Source organism: Eumetopias jubatus, unplaced genomic scaffold (assembly GCF_037043125.1).
Source record: "Eumetopias jubatus isolate StellerSeaLion01/CBP00866 unplaced genomic scaffold, mEumJub1_p1.0 scaffold_4, whole genome shotgun sequence".
Classification (NCBI taxonomy): domain Eukaryota; kingdom Metazoa; phylum Chordata; class Mammalia; order Carnivora; family Otariidae; genus Eumetopias; species Eumetopias jubatus.
The window spans coordinates 23,018,982-23,031,105 of record NW_028274810.1 but is presented as its reverse complement, the minus strand read 5'-3'; the positions used below and the strand labels follow the sequence as shown (position 1 = coordinate 23,031,105).

Here is a 12,124-nt window from a genome sequence, read left to right as displayed (position 1 = left end):
ACTTAACCATTTTTACATATAATTCATTGGCATTAATTATATCCACAGTGTTGTGAAACCATCAGTACTATCTATTTCTAAAACTTCATCACACCAAACAGAAACTCTATAACCATTAAGCAATAACTCCCATTCTCCTTTACCTTCAGCACTTGGAAACCTCTAATCTACTTTCTGTCTCTATGAATTGGCCTCTTCTAAATAGTCCATCTAAGTAGAATCGTACAGTGTTTCTCCTTCTATGTCTGGCTTATTTAACTTAATGTTTTCAAGGTTTATCCACATTGTAACATGTATCAGAACTTTATTCCTTTTTATGAATAAATAATATTTCATTGTATGTAAATGTATGTGTGTGTATATATAACATTTTAGTCATTAATGTATTCATGGGCACTTTAGTTTTTTTCTACCTTTTGGTTATCGTGAATAATGCTGTAATGAACACTGAATAATACTGCAATAGAGGTATGTCTCTGCTTAACTCCCTGCTTTGATAAGTTTTGAGTATATACTTTGGAGTGGAATTGCTTGGTCACATGATAATTCCGCGTTTGACTTTTTGAAGAGCCACCAGACTTTTCCACAGCAACTGCACCATTTTATATTCCCACCAGCACTGTCCAAGGATTCAGATTTCTCTACATCTTCACCAACACTTGTTATTTTGTTTGTTTTTTTAAATTATAGCACATCCTCACCAACACTTGTTATTTTCCATTTAAAAAAAATTGTATAGCCAATTCTAGTAGTGTGCTATCTTATTGTGGTTTTGATTTGATTTTCCCTAATGATTAATGATGTTGAGCATCTTTCTATGTGCTTATTGACCATTGGTGTGTCTTTAGAGAAATATCTGTTCAAGTCTGCTGCCTATTTTTTAATTAAGTTGTTTGTAAATTTGATATACTTTTGAAAGTATCATGGTGGCCAGTGTGTCTGTAGCATATTGGTCTGGGAGGAAAATGGAACAAAGAGAAATTGAATTGGCATTCAGTAAAAAGACAATGTAAGATAGCTTTGTAGGCTACAGATTTCACCATAAAAATGAAAAGAAACAATTGAAATGTTTAAAATATGTCCCATTTTACACATGGAAAGACCAATGCAGTAACCATATTGACAGCAGAGGAGATGCAAGGATAGGTTCAGAAAGTCATGTTTGGAAGCTGTTGCACTAGTCCAGGCAAGAAGATGATAGTGTCTTCGATCACATTGCTAGAGAAGAGATGAGGTTTATGAGATGTTGTGAATGGGAGGTATATGCAAAACAACTTCCAAAGCTGAAGGAGCTCTGAGACTAAAGAAAAAGGCTGACAAATGCAGCTTGACAAGGGTGTTGTGAGTGGCTGCAAGAGGAGTAGATCTCTGCAATACCACCTCCATTAAGACCTGCTTTTATAGTCCCTAGAGGTGGAGAGTACATGTTGAGGGACCATCCAAGAGGAAAATGTTTTGTTTTGTTTTGTTTTAAGATTTTATTAATTTGAGAGAGAGAGAGAGAGTGTACCAGCAGGGGGAGCAGCAGAGGCAGAGGGCGAAGCAGACACCCTGCTGAGCAGGGAGCCTGATGTGATGCAGGGCTCGATCCCAGGACCCTGAGATCATGACCTGAGCCGAAGGCAGACGCTTTACCGACTGAGCCACCCAGGCGCCCCCAAGAGGAAAATGTTTAAGAAAAGGTGTGCGTCAGTCATATCTCCAAGACAGATCATGGATGTTATATCCCAAGGGTGTACTTAAGGATGTGGTTAAACAAAAGGAAAGAGTGTGTGTGTGTGTGTGTGTGTGTGTGTGTGTGTGTGTGTTTGGGTGGGGGGGGTGAAATCTATGCTCCAGAATGCTTCATATCACAGAAGGGTCATCAGCAGAGTTGTCCAAGATGGCATTGATTTGGTTCACAAATCAGCATCTCTTAAAAAGATGTCTTTTTAAGCTACAGCTCACATGACTTGCTAGTAGATTAGGTGTGTGATGGTCAAAGAAATGGGGAATCCAGTCTGAGAAATAATTCCTAGGTTTTTAGGTTAAATTACTGGGTGAGTGGGTACTGCAGTGAATGATATATGGAAGATAAGTTAAGGGGTAATTAAGGTTTCTCTTGGGCCATGTTAAATTTGAGATGCCCATAAGGCATTCAAATGGAAATGTTAAATAGTATGATATATGAATATGGAGCTCAAGGATTTGTCATCTTATATATTGCTTTAAAGTCAAGGATTGGATGAAGTAATTTAGTATATACTGAGAAGAGAAGGCCAAAGACTAAGCTCTGTAGCATTCCTAACATTTAGAGGTCAGATTGAGAAGAAGAACCAGCAAAAAAAGACTGAGTCAGGGGCGCCTCGGTGGCTCAGTTGGTTAAACATCCGTCTTTTGATTTTGGCTCAGATCATGATCTCAGGGGTTGTGAAATCAAGCCCAGCATCCGGCTCTGCTCTAAGTGTGGAGTCTGCTTGTCCCTCTCCCTCCACTCCTTACACCGAACCCCAAAGTAAATAAATAAATAAATCTTAAAAAAAAAAAAGAATTTCACCTGTAAAATGGTCTAGATCTGGTGGTTTAAAAAAAAGAAGACTGAGTCACCAGTAAGGTAGAATAAAATTCACATAAATGTGGGGCACCTGGATGGCTCAGTGGGTTAAGTATCTGCCTTCAGCTCAGGTCATGATCCTGGGGTCTTGGGATCAGCCCCAGGGAGGGCTTGCTGCTCAGCAGGGAGCCTGCTTCTCCCTCTCTTCTGCCCCTCCCCCTGCTTGTGCTCTCTCTCTCTCAAATAAATAAAATCTTAAAAAAATAAAAGATTTTAAAAAGACAAATATTTAAAATATGTTTATATAAATATATAAAAATATATAAATATAGATCAACCTAACTAGCAATCAGAGAAATCAAATTAGAGCCACAGACTCAATTTCACTACCTTCAGATTGACGAAAATAAAAAGCCTAACAATAACAGGAATTGGAAGGAACATGGAACAAGACCTTCCCTAAACTGCTGGTGAGAAAAATATGTGATAGCATTAATTATTTAAAAGTTTAATTTATAATTAAAAAATTTTTAAAGATTTTATTTATTTGTCAGAGTGAGAGAGCACAAGCAGGGGAAGCTGCAGGCAGAGGGAGAGGGAGAAGCAGGCTCCTGGACAAGCAGGGAGCCTGATGTGGGACTCGATCTCAGGACCCTGGGATCATGAACTGAGCTGAAGGCTGATGCTTCACCAACTGAGCCACCCAGGTGCCTCTAATTTTAAAAATGTTTAAATGAGCTAATATTTTAGGTTTTTTTCCTACTAAATCTAAGAAAAATATCTTTTCGTAACTTTTAGTTACATCTTATTTTACTATTATTATTTTAGCGTGAGGAAGGGATAAATATCAGATATTAATCTTTAAATAGTATTTTCATTTTTAAAAAGTTTTCATAATGAAACTTTTCACGTTTTATGTTGGGAGAGAAAATCATCTATGAAGTATCATTGTTGGCAAAGTAGTAGGATTCCTTAGATTTCTCCTGTCTTTGCGGGTTTATGTATCTTTTATTTTTTAGTTTTTTTTATTTTAAGTAGGCTCCATGCCCGATGTGGGGCTTGAACTCAGGACCATGAGATGGAGAGTCACATGTTCCACCAACTGAGCCAGCCAAGTGCCCTGGGTTTATGTGTTGGTAACCTTCTTTGGACACTTTTTGTGACTAATACTGTATGTTGGCTAGCTCAAAGTCCATTCCCAGCCCCTTTCTCCCTTTGTTGTTTCTAATATGAAGAATATGAAAGAAAAAAACTACATTGCCCAGCTCCCAGCTCCCTTATTATAATGGGTAGCTGCAACATTATCCTGGTCTATAAGAGCAATGCCCACTAGGTCACTGTGTCCTCCTGTTCTTTCTTGTTGCCTAAACACAGGAACCAGACAGAAGTGCAGGAATCATTTGGTGACTTTTTTGCAATAATCATGTAGACAATAGATGAAAAGCATGAAGGTAAAAAGCCAGTATATATGGAGAGAGAGCTTAGGTCCTGATATCATCGCCGAGCTGCTGTAGCAGCTTTAGACCTGGACCTGGACCTGTGGGGAAGAGACAGATCCCTTTGAAGTTCAGCTGATGATAAAATGGAATGCACAAAATACAAGTTTTTATAATGTTGCTACTATAGAGTAAGAATACTCAGCTGAAAAATTAATACTTGCTCTGAGCTTTTGGTTATCATAAATATATGTGTGTGTGTGTGTGTGTGTGTACATATATAATCAATTTGCTTGTGTTCCCTAATGAAAGAATATAAGGAGAATGCTTCTTAAAGTGCTATATTATAATATTTAACTTTGAAAAATTAGTATCATTAAAGGTATACTTTAGACCTAAAGGTATCTTAACATGTAGGACTATTTCTGTTTTTTTATGGGTGAGAAAACAGGCCTTGAGAGAGTGTACGTAAATTATTCAGAGTTACTTAATGATTTTTCCCATTTCATGTTTTTACTAGAATGTAGTCTAAGAACACTGAATCGAATACTACATGATGAAATACTTAATAAACCTATGGAAACGCTTAAACTTGCTATTCCATCAGGGATATATACTCTTCAGAATAATTTACTCTATGTGGCCCTGTCAAATCTGGATGCAGCTACTTACCAGGTACTTAAAACATATTTCTAGTAGTTCTTTTAAGAAACAAACAAACAAACAATAATATTAACTGTTTTCTTTTTCAGGTCACATATCAGTTGAAAATTCTTACAACAGCATTATTTTCCGTGTCTATGCTTGGTAAAAAATTAGGTGTGTACCAGTGGCTCTCGCTAATAATTTTGATGACAGGAGTTGCTTTTGTACAGGTAACTATTCAAGATAAGTATACCTTTCATTTTTATCACAGTTTCAGAACTTTAGTTACTGTGTATGGAGAATATAGTTCTATTAATCGTTGAAGCAAATAAATGCTTATTCTTACAACTGACATATTTTTTGAAGGTTCCTTTGAGCAATACTATATTGGGGCTGCAACTGATAAAAAAATAAGAATCTGACTGATTTCACTTAGCTTATACTCTCTACATCCATCTATGTTGTTACAAATGGCAAGATTTCAATCTTTTTTTATGCTTGAGTAATATTCTACTGTATATATATATATACACACCATATGATTTTACTCATATATGGCATTTAAGAAACAAACGAACAAAGAAAAAAAGAGATAAACCAAAAAACAGACTCTTAACTATACAGAACAAACTGATGGTTACCAGAGAGGAGGTAGGTGGGGAGATAGGGGAAATAGGTGATAGCGATTAAGAGTCCACTTACCTTGAGCCCTGAGTAATATACGGAATTGTTAAATTACTATATCGTACACCTGAAACTAATATAGTACTGTATGTTAACTATATTGGAATTTAAACAAGGAAATGAATGATTGAAAGGAAGGAAGGAAGAAAATTTTAAAATTAAAATAAATAAAAATAAATTATCTGACATGAAGAGATAAACAATCTAGGAAAATAAGATACTGCATATAAAACATCTGATTTTTACTGGATGTCTGAGCATTTGAGATTATTAATCACTTCCTTCTTATTGTCTATCAGCTTCCCTGATACCATTCTTTCCTGGTTTTTCTTATCTTTCTAATGATTCCTTGTTGGGTTCCTTCTTGGGATCCTCTTCCTTGATACTTGATATTGGGGTTGTTGGTAGGCTTGTTCTTTTCCTTAAATTATGTCTTTATTTTTGGAGACATCATATATTCTGTAGGTTTTTATTAACCCTTAAATGTCCATGGTTCCTTGGTCTATGTCATCACTGTAATTTGAGATTTGTATATCTAAAAATCTGTTGGACATCTTAGCTTGGTTATTCAGTAGACCTTATAAACTGAGCATATCCAAAACTTTACCTTTTCTTCCACCAGACCTGTTCTTGTTTCTATTTTTTCCTCATTATTTACTCTGCCTGGGAGTTGGCCTAAACTCTTCCTTAATGACTGTGCATCTAATCAGTCACTAAGATTTTGCTGATTCTGTTTTGTTTTTTTTTTAGGATTTTATTTATTTATTTGAGAGAGAAAGGGCGTGCAGGGGGGAGGGGCAGAGGGGAAAGTAGGCTCCCGACTGAGCAGGGAGCCTGACACAGGACTCGATCCCAGGACCCCAGGATCATGACCTGAGATGAAGGCAGATGTTTAACTGACTGAGCCACCCAGGCGCCCCCTGATTCTGCTTTCTAATGCTTCTTGATTCTGTCCTTATCTGTCTTTATCATCACTTCCCCAGTTCATGTGTTTTTTGTTTCTCACATGATCATTTACCTCCTGATTTTTTTTTTTTACTTCATTCTTACACATCCCTCAAAACTCAAACTCCACGTAGTCACCACTATGGTTTATCTAAGATTTTATTTATTTGTTAGAGCATGCACAAGAAGGGGGAGTGGCAGGCAGAAGGAGAAGCAGACTCCCCACTAAGCAGGGAGCCCCACACATGGCTTGATCCCAGGACCCTGGGATCATGACCTGAGCTGAAGGTAGACACCTTACTGACTGAGCCACCCAGGCGTCCCCACTATGGTTTATCTAAAAACAAATCCAATCATGTCAGTTTCCTGCCATCCAGAGTGTGGTATGTCTGTCACTTTCCCCAGAGTGTGGTATGTCTATCTTGAATAAATATTTTATTTTTAAACAATGCAAGCATTTTTTTTTAAGATTTTATTTTTAAGTCATCTCTACACCAAATGTGGGGCTCAAACTTACAAAAACCCGAGAACAAGAGTTGCATGCTCTACCAACTGAGCCACCTAGGCACCCCTTGAATAAATATTTCTAATAGTTATTTTTAAATGGGTATTAAAAAAATTTAACTGTCATTTCAAACCCATATTTTCATAGATATTGCTAAGGATAAGTTAAAATAAGTATTACATTTTAAAAAGTGAGTTGTTTTAAATTAAAATACCAAGTAATAAATAGTTCAGGTGGAACACAGATTTGACAAAAACCATGAAGATGATAATTTCTGGAACACTGATCTGTAGGATAAAGCCCATAATGGTTAACATGGACCTTCCATAATTACCAACAGCTCTGTTCTCATTTTTGCTGCTCCGACAGTTCACACTCTGAACTTCTACAATTTATAGAAGTTGTTTTGTGCATCTGTGCATTTACTCATTCTTTCTCTTTTTTAGGGAATTTTTTGAAATTGTAAGTTGTAATGGTAATATCACAATGGGAAAAAAATAAAATGATTCTAAGTTTTTCTTTCAAAAGCTCTCCTCTGCAAATCCCCAAGGATGGTATTGGTTACATTTTTATCTTAAGGTCTGAGAGTGGGCTCTAAATATGCACTTTGTAAAATATCATAAGGACTAAACTCCAGTTTTGTTTTTCTTTTTGTTCAGTGGCCTTCAGATTCTCAAGAGCTTGATTCTAAGGAACTTTCAGCTGGTTCTCAGTTTGTAGGCCTCATGGCAGTTCTCACAGCATGTTTTTCAAGTGGCTTTGCTGGGGTTTACTTTGAGAAAATCTTAAAAGAAACCAAACAATCAGTGTGGATAAGAAATATTCAGCTTGGTAAGATAAGTTTTAAGTGCTTTCTAATATTTTTTTTAATGATTATATTGTTAGTTTTAAAGATTACCATATATCTTTATTTTTCTTTTATTTTTTTTTCAAGATTTTATTTATTTGACAGAGAGAGACACAGCAAGAGAGGGAACACAAGCAGGGGGAGTGGGAGAAGGAGAAGCAGGCTCCCTGCTGAGCAGGGAGCCCGATGTGGGGCTGGATCCCGGGACCCTGGGATCATGACCTGAGCCGAAGGCAGACGCTCAACGACTGAGCCACCCAGGCACCCAAGATTACTATATATCTTTAAATAAATAAGCCTCTGGGTGCCTGGGTGGCTCAGTTGGTTGAGCAGCTGCCTTCGGCTTAGGTCATGATCCTGGAGTCCGGGGATCGAGTCCCGCATCGGGCTCCCCGCTCAGCGGGGAGTCTGCTTCTCCCCCTGAACCTCCCCCCTCTCATGCTCTCTCTCTATCTCATTCTCTCAAATAAATAAATAAAATATTTAAAAATAAATAAAATAAATAAATAAGCCTCCCATAGAATCTGCCATTGGGATTCAAATATCTGGCAGAGTTTTCGCCTTTCAAACATTGTATTTTAAATGAATGCCTTTTATTCAAGAAATGGAATTTTAGGTCTGTGACATAAGGGTGTATGTGGCCTGTTTCGGTCCTCACTATCTGGAGACTTAGGAACTTTATTCTTGGTTGCTACAATTCTTGGACAAGATGTTACAAATGACCTATTTTCCTCCTGGAAAAGGAGATTAAAATACTTGGCACATTTCAGTTATATAATACATGTTATTAACTGTTATCACCATGTTGTATATCAAATACCCACAATGTACTCTTTAAATATCTTGCAGTTTTGTCAGTTTTACATCAGTAAAGCTGAAAAAGAGAAAAAAAAAAGATACATAAATGGATAAAGTTTGAAATGATGCAATTTTCATCTTTGTTTTAAAATCTTAATACCTTTTTTATTTCAAAATGTTATGTTTTAGCTTTTAAATACTGTGTCATTTTTCTGACTGAAGGTAAATAATTTAAAACAAACACACCTCACATATTGAAGGATTGCCTTTGAACAAATTTTTTTTATTTTTTTAAGATTTTATTTATTTATTTGACAGAGAGAGACACAGCGAGAGAAGGAACACAAGCAGGGGGAGTGGGAGAGGGAGAAGCAGGCTTCCCACTGAGCAGGGAGCCTGATGCGGGGCTTGATCCCAGGAGCCTGGGATCATGACCTGAGCCGAAGGCAGACGTTTAATGACTGAGCCACCCAGGTGCTCCTGAACAAATTTTTTTTTAAATTTTTTATTTATTTGAGAGAGAGAGAGAGAGAGCAGAGCGAGCGAAAGAGAAAACGAGTGGTGGGAGAGGGGCAGAGGGAGAGGGAGAAGCAGACTCCCTGGGGCTCGATCCCAGGACCCCAGAATCATGACCTGAGCTGAAGGCAGACAACCAACTGACTGAGCCACCCAGGTGCCCCTGAACAAATATTTAAGCTATTTATATGCAGTATTATAGCCTTTAATTCCTCATACAAAGATTCCAGCATTTAGTATTCCTGGTATATATTCATTCTGGAAAATACTGCATGTGAGAGACAGCTCAGTTGTAAATCAACTATTTTGTCTTAAGCCTCTGTCCTTGTGATTTTGGAGCTCATCTTTGGAAACATTATTTTTTTCTGTCTACATCAATTTTTTTTTTTAAAGATTTTATTTATTTGTTTGAGAGAGAGAGAGAGAGAATGAGAGATAGAAAGCACGAGAGGGAAGAGGGTCAGAGGGAGAAGCAGACTCCCTGCCGAGCAGGGAGCCCGATGCGGGACTCGATCCCGGGACTCCAGGATCATGACCTGAGCCGAAGGCAGTCGCTTAACCAACTGAGCCACCCAGGCGCCCTGTCTACATCAATTTAATAGGTATACCATGTCTGCCTTGGTAGCAGTCAGGCCCTCCACAGTGAATGTCTATACTCCTAATGGCCTATATTTTAAGTAAAACCATCCCAAACAAACCTTCCAAATTTGATTAGTCCATTTTTCCAGCTGTTTTCAAATAATGTGATAACAAACTAAACCTTCATTTTTATCACAGGATTTATTTTAGTTTCTGTGCAAACTCTGTAGAAATGTATCAAGTTGGGTTTGTTTTTTTTTTAGAGAATATTCGAAGTAAATACTTTTAAAGATTAAATTAGCTTCTTTTTGTTCGTTTGTCTCCAAGGCAAGTACAGAGGCTTAAAAAGCACCAACCAACTTAATTCACCATTTCAGAAACAGTGTATCTTTAGTATAGTGGATAAGAACACTTGATTTTGTAGTCAGACCAACTCAAATCCTGATTTCATCACTTAACCACCTTTGTGGCCTTAGGGATGTTACTTAATCTTTCTCTGCTTCACTTTCCTTATTGATAAAATGTACTTAATTATAGTACTAACTCCATATGTTGCTATGAGGATTAAATGAGTTAATACTTGTAAAGTGTTTAGAATAAAGTGCCTTGCATAGTAAGCACTAACGTCAGCTATTTATATAAATATGCAAATATCAGGAAAGAATGAAATATTAAAACATTGTGTGATTGCCCCAAATTTTCTTGAATTATAAGATAAAAACGAAAAGTCAGAATTCATGATTCTGTGGTACATCATGGGTTTCTTATTCTTTAATTTGACCTCATAACACAATCTAGTGAATGGTAAGCTAACTCAAAGTTTCGAAAAGGATACATAAATTAGTTGTAGATAACTTGAGATTACAAAAACAGAAAATAAAACATTATTTTTTAAAGATTTTATTTATTTGAGAGAGACAGAGCAAGAGTGTGCACACCCACATGCATGCACTAGCAGGGGTAGGGGCAGAGGGAGAGGGAGAAGCAGATTCCCCGCTGAGCGTAGAGCTGATTATATACCAGGACCTGAACCAACGTCAAACGCTTAACCAACTGAGCCACCCAGGTGTCCTCAAATTAAAACATTTTAATCGCATTTGTCAAGTATCAAACTGTCAAAGATTAGCAAATTGATAAGATCCAGTGTTAGCCAGAGAGTGGAGAAACAGGAACTCTTATTATCTAGGATTGTCAGGAGTGTAGATTAATATAACCTTATTGGATCTCAAATTGGGAATGTTTAACAAAATTTTATTTATTTATTTTTATTTTTTTTAAAGATTTTATTTACTTATTTGTCAGAGAGAGAGAGAGATCACAAGCAGGGGGTGGACAGAGGGAGAGGGAGAAGCAGGCTCCCAGCCAAGCAGGGAGCCTGATACGGGGCTCCATCCCAGGACCCTGGGATCATGACCCGAGCTGAAGGCAGACGCTTAACCGACTAAGCCACTCAGGTGCCCCAGGAATGTTTAACAAAATTTTAAATAAATGTTTTGATGAAAAAATTCTTCTGGATAAGAATTTATCCTACAGATATACTTACACAAGAGCATAAAGATAGATGTTCAAGGTTATTTATTTTAGAATTGGTTATAATTGTAAAAAATAGAAAACATGTAGAAGATTGCTCAAAGAAATTATCGATATGATTAAATAGTGCAGTGGTTAAGATCATGGAGTCCAGAGCCACACTGCCTGGGTTCACATCCAGAGTCCATCACTTACCAGCAGTGTGAACTCAGACACGTTTACTTAACTTCTCTGTGTATCAGTTTCTTCATCTATGAAATGGGCATAAGAATATCTACCTAATAGGGTTGTTGTGAGTTAACATACATAAAGCACTTAGAACAACTTGTGGCACATGATGCTATGTATGTATTTCATATTATTATCCATACAATGAGATATTATACAACAATAGAATGAAGTAGATCTGTACATACTGACATGTATGTAACCTTCTATACTATATACCTTTTATCATTATCAAGAGTTAATCGCTTCTTCGCCTTTTGGCTAAGATCAAGTGTATTATCAAGAGTTATTTTTATTTATTTATTTTTTAAAAGATTTATTTATTTATTTATTTATTTAGGGCGCCAGTTGGGGGAGGGGCAGAGAGTGAGGGGGAGAGAATCTCAAGCAGATTACACACAGAGCACAGAGCCCACAGCCCACAGAGCACAGAGCCCAACATGGGGCTTGATCCCATGACTCAGATCATGACCTGAGCCACAACCAAGAGTCAGCTGCTTAACCAGCTGAGCCACCCAGGCGCCTCTCAAGTGTTATTTTTTACAATTAAAACATAGAAAACTGATACCGTCGTAAGTGTTTCTTTTTGTATTTTTTATTTTTCTAGTTTTGTAAGTTTGTATGTTCAAAATTAGACGTCTTAAAACGATTGATGTATACCTGAAACCGATATAACACTGTATGTTAACTGTACTAGAATTAAAATAAAAAACTTAATTAAAAATGATTGAGTTGGCATAAATAAAATTAAAAGAACATTTCATATCCCTTTTAGTTTGTTTCCATCATGGAATCTTCAAGTAGTTATGACTTTATAAAAAAAGTTGCTTCACCCTGCACTCTTTGATTACAAATATTATCAGAAACTACTCCTAACA

General features: G+C 36.9%; 1 protein-coding gene and 1 pseudogene across 1 annotated transcript in view; both read left to right on the top strand.

Moving 5' to 3' along the window:
* SLC35A3 (solute carrier family 35 member A3) overlaps nucleotides 1–12,124 on the top strand; it is a 54,735-nt gene that overhangs the window by 29,164 nt on the left and 13,447 nt on the right. Inside the window, exons 3-5 of the mRNA XM_028102125.2 lie at nucleotides 4,490–4,644; nucleotides 4,722–4,844; nucleotides 7,408–7,579. Of these exons, the coding sequence (XP_027957926.1) occupies nucleotides 4,490–4,644; nucleotides 4,722–4,844; nucleotides 7,408–7,579 (450 nt within the window). The remainder of the gene's footprint in view (nucleotides 1–4,489; nucleotides 4,645–4,721; nucleotides 4,845–7,407; nucleotides 7,580–12,124) is intronic.
* LOC148164498 (U2 spliceosomal RNA) lies at nucleotides 11,488–11,647 on the top strand (annotated as a pseudogene).